This window comes from Platalea leucorodia, assembly GCF_965183815.1.
Source record: "Platalea leucorodia genome assembly, chromosome: 4".
Classification (NCBI taxonomy): domain Eukaryota; kingdom Metazoa; phylum Chordata; class Aves; order Pelecaniformes; family Threskiornithidae; genus Platalea; species Platalea leucorodia.
The window spans coordinates 79,313,128-79,329,332 of record NC_138826.1 but is presented as its reverse complement, the minus strand read 5'-3'; the positions used below and the strand labels follow the sequence as shown (position 1 = coordinate 79,329,332).

General features: G+C 37.5%; 1 protein-coding gene across 1 annotated transcript in view; it reads right to left on the bottom strand.

Annotated features, from left to right (window-relative positions):
* POC1B (POC1 centriolar protein B) overlaps positions 1 to 16,205 on the bottom strand; it is a 56,865-nt gene that overhangs the window by 22,686 nt on the left and 17,974 nt on the right. Inside the window, exons 9-10 of the mRNA XM_082311009.1 lie at positions 14,614 to 14,766; positions 6,160 to 6,246 (exon numbers count right to left, since the gene is read on the bottom strand). Of these exons, the coding sequence (XP_082167135.1) occupies positions 6,160 to 6,246; positions 14,614 to 14,766 (240 nt within the window). The remainder of the gene's footprint in view (positions 1 to 6,159; positions 6,247 to 14,613; positions 14,767 to 16,205) is intronic.

Below are 16,205 nucleotides of genomic sequence, written 5' to 3'. Positions count from 1 at the left end.
TGGTAACTGGAAGAATGACAGTATATGAAAAAAATCCATAGTTATTCAGGGAGCAGCCTGCCTTATTTCTCTGTCTGGGAGCAAGGAAGGTCAGGTGATGGGAGAGGCTGGGAACTGTCAATTTTTAATCAAAGCCCTTCTACTGGTGGGATCACTCCTCAATGCAGAGCTCAGTCTAGTTGGCAACTGAGTTTTGGACAAGGAACACAAACAGGACGTTTTTCTCTTTTTCTTAGAGGACAATGATTCCAGTCTTCTTTTCAAAGGGATAGTGCAAGAGCTTTCCTTTGGTAGAGAAAAAGGTATGAATATCATGCAATGATCAGAGTTTAAGTGAAAGGCTAAATGTCTGAGGTCTCAGGAAAACTTGATATCCATGAACTACAGAAAGCTGTTGTGCTTTTGGGTGAACTACAACAAGCAGTAAGGGCAACCACTGTGCACAGTGAGGTGCCATATGAGTTTTGCTCTACTGGCTGTTCCCTTCCAAATTGGAGCTGGGCCCCAGAGGAGATGATGTATGTACAAAATTCCTATTCTTTCCTTTCTTCCTTTTCCCCTCCCCTTAACCTCACTGAAAACAGTTGGTGTTTATTTCCATGTAAGGCTGGAGTCAGGAAAGGATGTAAATCAAAATAAATTTGAATTTGCATGGTAAGGAAAATATGTAAAGTTTTTAGCTTTTAAGATAAAATTTCTTTTGTCTTCCTTTTCTACAGGATTCTGGAGTTGTGTTAAGCCATGTAAGGAAGAGACATTACTCCAAGATCTTTTCAAAATAAGTTCCCATGAGGAAGAATAGTTGTGTAAGCCTTCATGTACACAGAGATGGAAGAACAGATACAAATTTTGCATTCATAATGGCTGTCTTTGTAAAATATATGGGGTATTTTTTAGGTTGGGTTTTGGGTTTTTTTTTTTTTGGTTGTACTCAAAATAAAGGCAGAAAACATCGTGTCAAAGATACCTAAACCCTGAAATACATACTGGGGAAACAATATGTATAGGACAAATTGAGAGTACAAATACTTCTACTTTTTGTATCAAGACACCTACTACAAATGCAGTACAGATAAACTAACAATGTCTTACCCTGAGGAATAAAAGTTGCACATGCTCTTATTTGCTTTCACATATTTTACAAGGTATGGGGGGGTGGAAGTTATTTGGTCACTTTCTATTTTAAAACATAGTTCCTTTTGCTCTAAACAGGAACAATCCTTATATTTCCCCTTCCAATAATTAATCCAGTCTTAATTTTGTAGAAATTGTACTGTAAATGAACAATAAACATGTCTTGTTTTCAGTGTTAACTAGCACTGGGAGAGAAAGAACAGCAAACATCTCTCAGCCAGCACAGACATTCTGACTTCCAGATTACAGTACATTGCTTTGCTTCCTCCAAATCCTGTTTACATGAGCAAGGTCAGGGGATGGAACATTAGAGAGCCTCTACAGTGATTTCCTGCTGCTGTCAGTAAAAACTACCGAGACATCATCAACTTTCCCTTGTTCCGAACAGCTTATCAGGGACGGGAGGTTACCGATGTATTGCCTTACAGACTTGAAAAAACCCAACCTCCCTCAAAACTAGAAGTAAAATCAGAGGATGAAACAGGAGGAAATAGTCCCAAAGGGAAACAAGACTTCCAATTTTTCCTGTTCAATAGTTCAGAAAACAAAGGCAGTATTAAGCTGCTTGACACACGGAGAAGAAGGGGTGGGAGAGAGGCAGTAATGCTTTCAGAGTCTTCAATGAGATAGAAAGTAGGAAGAAATACCACCGCCAGCCCCCCAAACTTGACCCTAATTCAGTGAACATTTTCAGAGTGTAAAAGGCTAGAACACACCTCATTTTTAATAACTGCAACACATGAAGGCTTTTACCATTGGAAAAGTCAGAGCATTAGCAAATACCAGTTAGTTAAGCATATACAGCTTGTTTTTATACTCGATTCAGTAACACACAGGAGAACTGAATAAATGAATCATCAAATTCAAAGCTATTTTCCTGACAATAATAATACACAGACAGGAATTCTTAGTGTTTTTGTAATTATAGTCCAAAAGAAAGCAGCGCCATACTGAAGATTACACTGAAGTTTTTCTGCCAACACAATGACCACATTCCTTTCACTAAGTTTACAAAGGAAGTTGCATCAGAGTGAATCTTAGATGAAAACAGGTTTTTCACCATGTTCAAAAAGAACTGGCCTTACAGCTTTAAGTTAGAACACAAGCTGAAAAGATAAGGTGTTTAGAGTTCAGAGACTTTTAATTTTTAATTTAAGTGTTTTCTAGCAAAATCCCTACAAGAACATTCATACCTGCATATCTTGGCTTAATCTTTGAAGGAAGAAAATACAAGTAAATTTTGAAAACCCACATAAGTAGGCATTTTCAGTGTAGAAGTTGTTATGGATTGTTGGCTTTGATGAAGCAACAAATTAAAATTCCTTGAAAAGAAGAGGAGGAGTGGGAGGAAGAGATAATACCAGTATTTCCTCATAGAGATAAAGCTCAAAATATAAATTAATTGCTAAGAGAATATCTAAACACATATTTTAAATTCACAATAAAGAATCAAGAGTGTTAAATTTTTTAATATTGGTTTTTCAAATCTTCTCCAGGCAGCCTGTTGTCAAGAACAGATGACAGTGATACTTAGCTGCACCTTAATTAGCTGGAGTTTTGTGTCCTGTTTTGGGCTTCTCAATACAAGACAGATATTGACATCCTGGAGCAAGTCCAGCGGAGGGCGAGCAAGATGGTGAGGGGGCTGGAATACATGATATACAAGAAAAGGCAGAGAACCGTGTTTGTTCAGCCTTAAGAAGGAAGGATAAAGGGAAAATCTTACTGCCATGTCAAATATCTAATGGGTGGACAGAGAGAAGACAGAGCCAGACACTAGAGGACAACTATGATAGAATTAGAGGCAACAGACATGTTGGAACATAGGAAAGTCTAGCTACATGTTATGAAAAAAAAAAAAAAAATATTTTCACTAGTCAAACACTGGAGCAAGCTGCCCAGAGAGGTGGTGGAATCTACATCCTTACACGTATTAACAAATGAACTGGACAAGGCTTTTAGGAACCTGATCCAAGTTGGCCTTACTTTAAGGGGGAGGTTGGATGAAATGACTCCAGACATTCCTCTCAGCCTATACTGCTCTATGGTTTTTATTAACAAATCTTTACAGAAGGCAAGAAAAGGAATACCTTTTTGCTCTTCCACAAGTCACCTTAGGGGCAGTAATAGCATATTTCCTATGACCAGTAGGACAGGACACAGTTCCAATAGCTGAAGAAGAGATTCTCAATGGGGAGACCACTTTCTACTGTTTCCTGGAGTAGCTTGAGATCTATGGGAGTTTGCCCGCTTACTGTTAGGAATTTTGATAGCCATTCAACAAAACATTATGAGGTTTTATACAGACAACTGAAGATATTTCAGGGAGCTTTAGAGAACTCATCACAGATCCTACAAAAGCTTCAATGTTGTTGCTTGTGCCAGAGAAGCCGGTCTTTAAATACTTGAGACGGTGATCCAAGAAAGGCCGCATCTCTCTTCTTCAGAAGAAAAATTAAAGTAAATATGTTGATTAGCTACTTCCAGTGGTCCAGGAACTTGCCAACATGTTTTGTAAATAAATCCTAGGGACCTGCTGTGTTACATGCATGATAAAGAAACTGAACAAGAACTCTTAAAGATAGGCAAGCGCAGAGTGCATTTTTCTCTCTACACATATCAGAAGGGCAGAAGAACTGCTTAAGCTGGAGCAAAACACTTCAAAAAGAATAAGTAGGTATAGACAGGACATTTATAAATTAACCTGGCAACCTGATCAAAGATTTTACTCATTTGAACAGCATTCTTCCAGTAGAAGTAGGACCAAAAAGCCATAAGCAGCTTTAAGATGGGTCTTGACAAGTTCACAGGCAAAGAAAAAAAAAGTGTACAGTGATATTGTCTTCGATAACTGGTAGAAAAAGAGCAACCCAGGGGGACCAGAATCAGGGAAAGGGATGGGGGAAGAGAATGATTTAGACTAGAGTCTGGTAATCTCAAGTTAGAGGAGGATTTAAAAAAAAAAAAACAAAACCACAAATAATGCACAAACACAGTATCATTCAAGTGAGGACAAACAGTATCAAGAGGAAATCTGGCAGAAGGTGGAATGGAAAGAAATCAAGCATCTGCCCTTCCCCCTTTGATTTTTATGAAGAACACATGAAGCTTCTCTACACAGGGCCTCTAATATATTAGGGAAATTGAGCCAGCTTCAGGTGAAAAGGTCCAGGTCACTGAGATCCAGAACCCTTTGGAAACAAGACACAAGACACAAGACTGGATGGCTGGCTTGATTAAGAAGCAGGTGATAATTCCACAAACAACAGAAGCTGGTAATGCAGCAGACAGACACTAGACAGGATGAAGACACTAAAAGATGAGTTGACATTAGAAAGTAGGGAGGACCAGAGAGGTTGGCAAAGTGAGGAAAGTGTTACTTACTATAGGTGAGGAAGGATGCTAGCGGCAGAGAAAACATGCAAACGGTTTCTGGATTTGTGTCAACAGTGGTGTGTTGGAGAGAGCAGTTGTCCTTAAGGCTGTAGTCCGAGTAACAAGGATACAGAAATGTTGCTAGATCAAAAAAATGTACACATGGTGAATTCTGAGATGCAGAAAAGTGAGAATCAATGGTGAACAGGAGATCAAGGTAATGGAAAAAAAAAAGTAGTGATTACTGACACAGTCAAAAGGCATGAATTTTGAAGCAACATTTTTGTAATGAAGACTGTGAAGCCAGCCAGCAATCAAAAGGATGCTGTCTCTAGTGGGTCAACTTATTCCTATTATGAGTTCTGGGTGTAAAGTGTTATAAACTGATCTCATACCAGAAGAATTAATGAAGGAGATGAAACGATTAGCAGATTTATAGGTATGTACAAAGAATTACAGTGTAACCATACATTTGAATTCTGTGATCGGTATTAAGATCAGAAAGTAATGAACACAGAGTAAAGTGATACGTAGCCAATAAATTATATCCACCACAATCCACTATCTGTCAAGCCTACTATAAAGAGATTTCCATAAGTCTGCAAATTACTTTTAACAGAAGTTATCTTAGAGAATCATATTTCCATTGTGAAAACACAACACGACAACTGCTAAACCTTAAAATATATGAAATTATTGTCTCTCACATAAAAGTTATTATATGATTATTTGTTTTGAAGAAAAGGTTTCTCTTAGACATCAACCTCTGTATCATGACCTTCAATAAATGATCTTAAAGAATTTTACAAAGGACCTTCACAACATACCTTTTCATAAAGCATTCATGACAAAATAGAACAGCAGAAACCACACTGGCTGTCTATTCATATGTATAAACACTTCAGCCACAGAAACTCTTGTTATGGTAACTAAAATTGCTCAAGATACAATTTCTGCCTTCACAGGAACAGATTCAGAGCTAAAAGAGAAATTCTCTTTTTAACCTAATTCTAGAACAGTATGTCTTTTAGATTTCATACCGGGAGAGCATATTTCTCCTCCTACGAAACTACCGTTAAAACATTGCCTTTCTCTCCTCCCACATGCCATACCAATGTCATATGAAAAGCTAACACTAGAAGGATCTAATCCTATGATTCTGTCTTAAAATGTGTTACTTTTTTTTTTTCTCCTAGAGGACTACTAGATGCCTTAAAAGGAGAAAAATTAAAACATCACTTTTAGAATTTTATCAATGAGGCAACTATTCTTTAGGTTACCCGTTATTTGCAGATAAAGACAGAGTTACAAAAAGTGTTTGAGAATAAGCCACAAATTTTAACAGTAATATTTAGATATAATTAGCATGGACTTATAATTAGAATTTCTGCCTAATATATGGGTAAAATTACTAGCATAACGTGAAAGCTTTGCTATTACACCATCTTCTGGTTAGCCTTGGGAACTGTGAAAGAAAGCTTAAGTCGAGAAGTTAGGATATTGAGCTCTGAGCAGTCAACAATTGTTAAAAAAAATATATTTCATTGATACAGACAGAAAAAGTACATTTCTGATAACATGTTAGTTTAAGCTATACCCTATCTTCCCCCCCGCCCCGTTCTTCCCTGCCCCTCTCAGAAGGCAACTTACTGGAGTACTGAAAGATGAAGAGGAACTAATCTCTATGACAGGTGGGTCAAGCGTTTGTGTATTAGTCACATCAAAGGTAGGGTTGACCTGTTGAAAATGAATTATAATATTATTATTTCAGCACCAGTAGAGAAAGGGAAATAAGACTGAAATAAAAAGGACCATTTGCTACATTAAGGCATCACTAAAGACTGGAAATAGGCTTTAAAATTTGTAAATATGAAGGAAGGATGTTACCCTCCAACCATGAAAAATGCAATCGCATAATACAGAAAGAGAATCCAGATAGGCATTTATTATGGAAATATAATTTATACTTCATAAACATCCATAATGCAAAACTAACTCAGGGGATTCCTACCACAAGAGGTACAAGTATTACGAAGTTCAATTAAATGACAAATCAATAAAAATGAAGTTACAAATGCTAGTTTGAAATGGATTTCCTAAAACAGCTAACTCAAAACCTGCCCAAGGCTGAAGCCATGCAATTAACAGAGTGGCCAATGATGCTGCTGAAATACTGAACAGGAGGAAGTATTCAAACAACTTCCTAACTCTGTAACTGTCACTTGCAGGTGCTTTTGAAAGTTTTTGCATGTGCACAACAACTATAAGGGCTCCCGAAAGTCACCTTTTTTGAGTTTTATTTACCAGCGTCAATCACTTGTGGGTGAATTTGTAGGCAATCTTTCCTATTCCTCCTTCCACCAGGAGAACTGTCTCCAGCAGAAGCGATGTACAACCCTGGATAACTCTGGACTTGAGAGCTGCCTTCTAGCAATGATGCTCAATTAGCTTGTTACAGTCCAAGGACAGCAGTAGCCCTCCACTTGTGAAGGTTTCCATACACAACTATGCAGCACTCCGTTTTTGATGTTACACTGGTCCCCTGCCTGTTGTAGTTTACTTAGGGCACATCCTCACTCACAGTCTCATACTGCAGCTTGTAAGTCCCACTACCATTCAGCCTGAGCTAGGATCAATGTGGTTAAGCCACTCTGGCTCAGCAATGCATAGGAAGGTGTGCGCCAAGCCAGTCGCTAAGCCCAAGCTGCCTTACTGATGTGGGCACATCACTAGCACCAAAGCTGAAAGTGAGCACACACTTAGCAGCCCAGATCAATCAGTTCCCAGCTCACACTCAAGTTCCTCTTGATCTGTCGCAACCAACCAGACAGACTGTCGACATGCTTGCTTCTTACATGCCAACTCTGATTGTTCAAAGTAACTTGAAAAACATTGCTGCGGAAAACAGGTAGGAGGTAACACTGAAATCTGTGATAAGTTAACCAGCCAAACACAAACCATGCTGTTCCTAAAACCACAGGAAAAACTGCTTTATACTGGGATAATGTCAGAGGCTGACTGATCAGATATGTCATCACAACATTCATGATTTTGATGTCTTAATATTACAGTTGGACTACTCACTTATTGTTGGTTATAGGAGTTAATCTATAACTTTAGCAATATTTTGCTAATGTCCTTTCCTGAAAGTGAAGCATTAACAAAATATAACAGAAAATAAAGTTTGAGAAAGCTGCTGCTTATCGTTTCACCTATGGATCAGAATATCCTTCCTATAAAAACTATGTGCATATTTTCCCTACCATTGTATTATCCAGGTGTATCACAGCCTAATACGTTTGCCCTCTCAGTGTGATGTATGGAAATACTATTATTTTGTGAACTGACAAAATCCACAGAAAGACTAGAAAACTTTCAAATCACCAAGAAGTCTGGTGTAGGAAAAAGAAATTAACTTTCCTCTTCTCAACTTTTTATCAGTAATCCAACAGCAGCCTTGTCAGAGACAGCATTAATTCCAACAATCTTACTTGAAAGTAGAAAAAAACAAACCCCAAAACTCACACTTGCCTACTGACAGGGTTATATTTTAGTTGCTGAAAGTTTATTAGATACAGAGATCATTTTATTTTGCCGTTTCAAGGAGAAAGAGCCTACCATTTCACCTGAAGACTGTCAAAACTCTGGCTCAGCCAGAGCTGCTCACTCAGTAACAGCTTCAGTGCTAGTTTCACAAGGAAAAATCCCTGATGCTAGGGTCCATACATTAGCATATAGACTTTTAGGTCAGAGATCCATTGGTCAAGTAGCTAGAATGAGATCTTAAAACTGGAATTAGTAGCCAGGGAAGGCAGGCAATAGCATCTTGTACTGCCTGAAGCCTTTTCATTCAGTTCATTTGGATTTCCATAACTTACATGCAGAAATACAGGTTAAAACTAATAGAAGTAAGAACTTCCTTGGTAAACGGCGGGCGGGGGGAGAAGATGAACAAAATTTACTAGCAAGCTAGGAGGTAAAAAGACATTTAAATACAGATGCTACCTGATTATTCAAGCTGAAAGTGATCCTCACACTTTGCTGCACTTACAAATCACAGATGACAAACCTTCCTTAAGGGGAGATCTTAATTCTGTTTTTAAGCTAGTTCATCTTTCTGACTAGCAGTGCTTAGCTCTTTCTTGGATTCAGTTTCAAGAAGCCATTCTTCATCCATAAGCTCTTTTTTGTAGGTATTCTGTCTTTTAATTCAGATTATAGTTGCATCAATCGAGAATGAGCTACTCAGAGACAATCAGGAAAACCCATCCTGCTACAGGGCCCATCAGAGCTGATAACTTAAAATTCTCCCTCAATTTGTAGATATTAGGATCAAGTCTTGCTTTCTTCCAATTTTGTCAAATGGACTTGGAGGAAAGAAAGGGAAAAAGGAGAACCAAAGCCAGGTAACATGGTCTAAGTAAAAACTTCCCATTTATCTGAAAGTTCTACCATTTTAATTGGACTTCTCCTTTACTTTCTTCTCTACAGAAACATGACTAATGAAAGTCTCCTCTGCATATAGTACTGCTTACCACTTTATCAGAGGTAAGGTGAGGAAGAGGGGAACTGCAAATTTTACTTTTCCCCCCCCTCTATACTTACCCTGTCTATTTAGATTAAACAGACAACTGTCCTAAAGAGTTTACATTTGTTTAGTGCCCAGCATAACCAGGGTAATTTGACCTTTGACCTTCAGTCAGTCCTGTAATAAATATAATTAACACATTATCTGAGTGTCAATCATACTATAGGCAGCTAAGCCTAAAGTCTTTCTGACATGCATCATCTGAGCACTGAAAAGAGAGGACAATGCACCTGCAGGACTCTACAGAAAAGGGACAGCAGGTGCCTATCACCTATCAATAATATAGAGGATCTACTGTAGTATTATTCCTAATAATTCTTCAAACATCTTCTTTCAGATAATATCTCCTTGCTATATACATCAGAGATACTGTACAAGGAGTTAAATGCTTTTCTTGATACGGGGTTGCTAAATAAATACATAGTATGATTAAGTTAAGAAAATGTGCTCTTTACATGGAAGTGTCATGTCCTGGAGCTGGAACGAGTCTCCTCTGCATATAGTTCTGTTTACTGCTTTATCAGAGATAAGGGGAGGATGAGGGGCATTGCAAACACTGACTAGGGGTGCAGGAACTGTCATAGGCCATATTAAAATATATATCTAATATAGATATATAAAATTGTTAAGCAACAAGTCAGAAATAGCAAAGTGTCTAAAGAAAAGAGCACAAAAACATGACGGCTGTAGCTAAACCCTTCTTGCAAATATTCATGTTTATTATTGTACTAAAAAATAATGAGCTAATGGAATGAAGCTAAGTGTAAAAGTTTCAAATGACTTGACATTTTCTGACAAGGTGATGTCATTAGCTGTCAAATAACCTCACCGAACATATTTGGAAATACTTAACTTTAAAAAACAAGAAAGAAAAAACAGAACAATAAAAAGCAAGGTAGAGAGAACAGTCATGTATGAAAGGTTTTCAAAAACACTATTCCAAAGCTTTCCTTTAAGTACCTGGTAAACTGATATGTAAGCATTTTCATTATCTTCTTCAAATACAATGATACAATTATCACATTTTGATCCATAGCACAAGAAAATATATTTGAAGGAGGGTTTCTAGAGAACCTTTCATGTAAGGAATTACAGATTTCTAAAGACTGAAGTGGAGTGAAACCAAAATGTATTATTTAAAGAAAGTAAGAGGCAGGAATTAGGATCACTGCTGAGGACAGAAAACTAGGGGAGAAACAACAGAAGCAGGCTGAACTAAGTATGTGATTCTCAGCCATATGCTTTAAGTGAATGATTAAGCCCCTGCAGATATCCCTCTGTTGATTTGAATAAAATATAACCAATCTCAAAAAAACCCACCTTTCACTTTATTTTTATAATTCATTTCATAAGATATTGGTGCTACATCAAAAAACTAAAAATTAATAAAAAGAGGAAGTTTTAAATGACTCACGCAAAAGTATTTCCTAGGGAACTTATAGTAGCTAGCTGTGAAATAGTCTCTCCAAACATACCAACAGAAATTTAGCTTTCAATTTGATTAAACACTGTTCTTTGTGCTAGACTGGAACCCTCAAGCCAAACAAGCCATATATTCTTATTTCTACTGCCACCTAGCGTATTTTTGGATTTCCTTCATCCAAGAAAATATTTACAACTGAACTTACACTGAAAATTTTAAGATGAAACTAAATAAACAGTAGCTTTTCATACTCAAGATATAAACTCTATACATCTTAATATGGTCAAACCTGAATGGTATGTTTTTAAAGGAAACTTATTTCTACCTTCCATCTGCTTTGAAGAGGTCTCTAGTGTATGAAAGATTAATTAGGTACAAACACAGGAAATTCAGAAATACAACTGTCACCAAGTGGAATGCATTTCTTTTAGTGTACTGCACTAAAACTGCATTACTGATTAAACATACTGTTTTCAAATATCTTTAAAAGCTCCTTATTTCAAAGACATGACTGGGATTTATCTCAGCTAAATTTACATATACTGCTACACACCTGTATTTGACCTGGTCACTCAAGATTACCTCTATGGTCAATGGAAAAAAGTAGGTGCCTTCAGAGAACAAATAATTTACTTACATTTTCAAATTGTCTGCATAACTGTAATGAATATAAGCTTTAAACCTCTACTTACTTGAATATTCAAGAATCATATTGATCAGTGCAGTTGGAGAACCATTGTAAAGATTTATAAGTCAAGAACATGAAATCCAACACTGCGTTAAAATTCAGGCTACTGCTGGTCTGAAGAGCAGGAGATACAAATAAGGAATTTCTTGTAAAAGTTAATTATGCTTCAGAAAGTAGGCAGGGAGAGAGAAAAAAATAGAGAAGGTATCTTAAATATTACTGGCTCTGTGTATGGCTTTGAAGAAGCAATAAGGAAAGGTTCTGAGAAAAGGTGAAAGTACACTCAAGCTCCATGTTACAGTCACTATCCTGAAGGCAAAATACCAGGTGATAGCTGCAATTCTTAATGCCCTTGTGCAAGCCGTTTTGTTCAAAACAGCATTTCCCAATGGTGATGTGTGAAAACACTACAACTGTCTCTCTGAACCCAGCTAAATAAATTCTGAGCAAAGCCAGCTCCATTTTGTGTGTACTATTTTCCCAGAATCAAGTTCTGGAATAGCAGGGACCTTGTCACATTGAGGCAAGCAGGGACAGAGAAGCAACAACTATCCAAAAGCAGTAAGAAACCTGGACAGGCATGAAACATAAGGAATTAAAAAAGCATGGACAGAATTACTTCTCTCTTGAGTTCTACCTGTACATCTGTTGAACTTTTTGTGTTCTAACACTTTGAATTTTATCCTAAGGTAATCCATCTTCATTCCTCCTATAGAGTTGACTAAACTTAACCAGCCCAGCATAACTCAGGGCAATGTATTATAACACCTCTCAAGTGTCCAGATGACATTGTAGTAGCTTGTAGCAAACCTTAAAAGGTCATCTATACTTTTAAATATCCCATATTTGAACTGCCTCCTCGGCCTGCCTGTAACTCTTGCGTATGTTACCAAGTCTCTTAAAATACTGTTACTTCAGTTTAGTTAAGATCAATCATCTTCCCCTGTTCCTCATGAAAAAGAAAACAAACAGAAAGCAAGGAGTTCTGCATTTTATCTGAGGTGCAGATGAGACACTAGGAAAAACTGTGTCATTACAACTGCCACGTTGTAGTGGAATAGGTCACCCAGAGAGACAGGGGAATCTCCATCCCTCTTCAAGGCCTCCTAACTAGACACAGCCATGGCTGACTTTAAGTACCATTGGCAACAAGACTAGATGACCTCCAAAAGCTCCCTCTGACATGTCTGTGATTCAACTCCTCCTTTCCCTGGTACATTAAAACATGATGAGCCACAGAAAGATGAGGGTGGTGTTGCAGTGGAACTGCTTAGTGCTAAAATTCTCTCTATTGCCTGTTGCTTAGAAAGGGGTTGGGATGTTAAAAAAAAAGTACGTTTGTTTTAACTGAAAAGGGACAAAAAATGTTTTTCTTCTTTATTCCTTCTCCAGGGTACAGCATAGCACAAGTGGGGCTAGAAATGCTGCTTTTTTTGAGTTACAGGAGGAAATAGTTAAGAAGATGGAACACCGAAACATTTCAAGCATAGTTAGTGCCATTAAAGCACCTTACTGCTGGTAGTAACCTGATACTAGTTTTGTCTGGATAAATTATGTCTCTGTACAGATAGTGAGGTCCATTCTTCCTCGCCACAACAAAAAAACCCATAATTTTTGTTGAGACAGACAGGAGGGGCAGTAAAAAAAAGGAAAATACATATGGAGTAACAAAACTTGGTAACTTCACTTTAACACTGTCTAAACTATTATATTATTACATTAATTCTGAAAATAAGCTGCAAAAGAGATCCTAATCATTATTATTATATTATTTAATTTACAAATATAAAAATATAGTACATTACAGTAATATGGGTTCTGTTGAAACTATTAGACACTGTTCTGTCTAAAAAAAAAATTTGTAAAGTTGCTTTAGAGAATATTCATACCTTTGCCAGGCATCTGAGCAGCAGAGGTCTGGAAAAGTTGACCTGAAAAGAAAGCAACTGAACTCTCCAGCTATAAGCTTCTGTGTTTGTTTATCCCATGTTATAACTGCAATTCGAATAGGTCTTGAAGCAAACTGTTGATGCAGCAAGGGTGGTTTAAATCTGCTGGCAAATGCTGTGATTGAGTTTGTTCTAGCACTGACCACCTATACTGAAGGCTGCTACCAGTAAACTTAACTTCATTCATTGATCTTACAATGAATACAACAGTCTGGCATGGAAGTTTATTTATGAAGCTTGTCATACATGCAGTTGTCCTGCTCTTGTTCTGACCAAAATGCTAAGCATCAGAAAGCTTCACAGTCAACTTGACAATAGAACCAGACAGACGAGAATACTTAGTGATGGATTCTATCAGGGTTCCCCTCCTCCACCAAAATATTTTCAATCTTTATACTATTCATATTGCATATATTCATATTGCACACACACATTCACATACACACACAAAAAAAGCTCAATATCCTCAAATCTCAATGTTTTAAAAGTCTAAGCAGGTAACAAATGCCGTGGCAGCAGTATCTGCATTTTTATCTGCAACAGGTAATGGTGAATTTCTATAATACTCTCTTAGTATATCACAGCAACCAAAAAGTTCCAGATTTATATCAGATACAGCTCTTGGACACTAGAGGCACCTGGAGGAAGAGATAGAAGTATAGGTAATCACCATGCAGAAGCTTGCCAGATCTACCAAGGACAATCACAAATATGTCCCTGGGGTTTTAGCATAAACAATGGTCTTGTCTAATGCATAGTACTGTTTACCTATTTAGCATAGCTATCACACAACCTGACAAACACAAGATTTTCCAAATCCTGACATAGAATATTTGACATTTGACTTTGGTTCCCTAATTCCCAATACTTCCAAGGGTTGCTGGTAGAAGGTTGGACAGTAAAGTAGCTGAAGAATGAAATTATCAGGAAATTAGACTACATAGTGACATAAACCACACTACTAGCCTAGAAAGGCTTTCTAAACTTTTAGATAGATATCAAGATCTTCTCACAATACCTAAAGGTCTTGGAAAGAGAGACAACTTGTGACAATCAAGTATTTGACTTTCAGTAATAATACCATCTTGTCCTCCTTATAATGATGTATTTTGAGTAGTATCCTAAAGCTCACTGACAATTCAGATATCTTCTGCAACAGTTGCCATCTTACTTCAGAAACCAGACTATCACCTATGTTTTGTTTAAATCAGGTGTAGAGTACAGAGTTACATAAGAAACATTAAAGTAATTCACCAGGATAAATTTGACAGCATCAGCTAGCCTAGTGACCTTAATGTGGATTCATAAGTTATGGTTGCTTCCAAAGTATTATACATAACAACAAAGAGATCTCTGGTGTACATAGAACAGAACAGAACATTTCGCTATAAATGCTAGACGGATAGTGTTTACAAATGCTTCTGGTTTCTTATATTAGAGTACTTATTGCACTCACCTCAACTGACTGAAGTTTTTCATCATGGAGATGAGGTGACCTCGGGTAAATATCAAGAAGATGAGGAGGATCATCAATACGTGTTCTTCTAATATGGTGTTTAAGAACTTCTTTATAATCAAATGAATCAAAGTTGGTTTTCCATAGTAATACCTGTAAGAATATCAGAATATCAGTAACTACTTGAAGCCTATTCAGTGCCCAATACATAACTATTCAGTGAAGTCTTTTATTACTAAAAGATCATGACATCAGAATGAGCCTGCTGTCATCACTTAGTCTGATCTCTACTATAACACAGGCACTTCCCCAGAGTATCTTGTACTTCAAGTCTAATAGATGTGGTTCAATCTATTAAAAAAAAAAAAAAAAATCTCTAAAAGATGTCTCAATAATCATAAACCAAAGCAAACTTCTGTCCCACTGGACTGTACTAAGTTATTTTTCTGCCACATCAAGGGGTCATATACTATCAAATTTCTGTCCCCTATAAAGGCTTGCCCTTCAGCTGGGGCTGCACGGCTAGAAGGCGCGTCCCCTGGGTGGTGGACAGGGGATCCCTCTCTGGAGGGTGCACCAGATAAAACTGAAGAAGGTGCCGCGAACCAACGCAGCCTAAGGGAAGGCCACCCTGACAGAAAAACCACTGGCCCTCCAAGTCATGGGGGTTGGGCAGGAGGCCAACTACCTCCTCCCGGAAAAAAAAATAAAAAGTTGCAGAAACAACGAGCATCAACTCGGAGATGGAGAAAATCGGTAATGAAGTGAGGAGGAGGAGATGGAACTGGATCGGTCATGTCTTGAGGAAAAAACCAACAGAAGACTGCGCTGTGGCCCTTGGGACTCCAGAGCACGCAGCCGCAGACCGATCGAAGTGGAAGAATGATGTTCGCGCCTTGTGTGCCTCCTGGCACTGAGAGAATTCAGATTCAGATCAGATAATGGCTTGCAGGTCAAACAAGAAAGTTTGAGGGGATGAGAGAAATGACAGAGTTCCCCAGAACTCTGAAGTACCTGGTTCCAGTGTTTTAGCAACAGGAATCTGTTTTCTGAACCTTGTCCAATCACATTCAAGGTAGAAAAACTATACAACAGTCACACCGTGGCCAAATGCAGAAATAAGGTAGTAGAATGCAGAGGTAAGATAGCAGAAAGTAGTCTATCCAGCCTTATGGATAGACCAGGAAACCAAATCATAACGCACAATGTTGCTCTCTCATGTCACAAAACAATTGTATATGTAAGCAATTTAATTAAGTTTACCATAAGTTTACATGATTTGTGTCATCTTTGTTACTTTAAGTGCTAAGGGAAAAAAGAAAACAAAAAAGAAACTTCATAACACTTAGAAGATTGCAGTTTCCAAAAGTCCGATGTTGATTTTTTTTATAGCTGCTCCGTAGATCAGAGGAAACAAAGATGGGACCATGATCTGACTTAAAATTATTTGCCTGTCTAGCCAAAAAATGTTTTTGACAACTATTAAAAGTATTTTTCAGAAATTAATAAACTATACATAAGCAGCACAAATCACAGATTTGTTCAGAGAAATTCCAAGCAGACTAAATCATATTTTTACTATATTCCTAAGC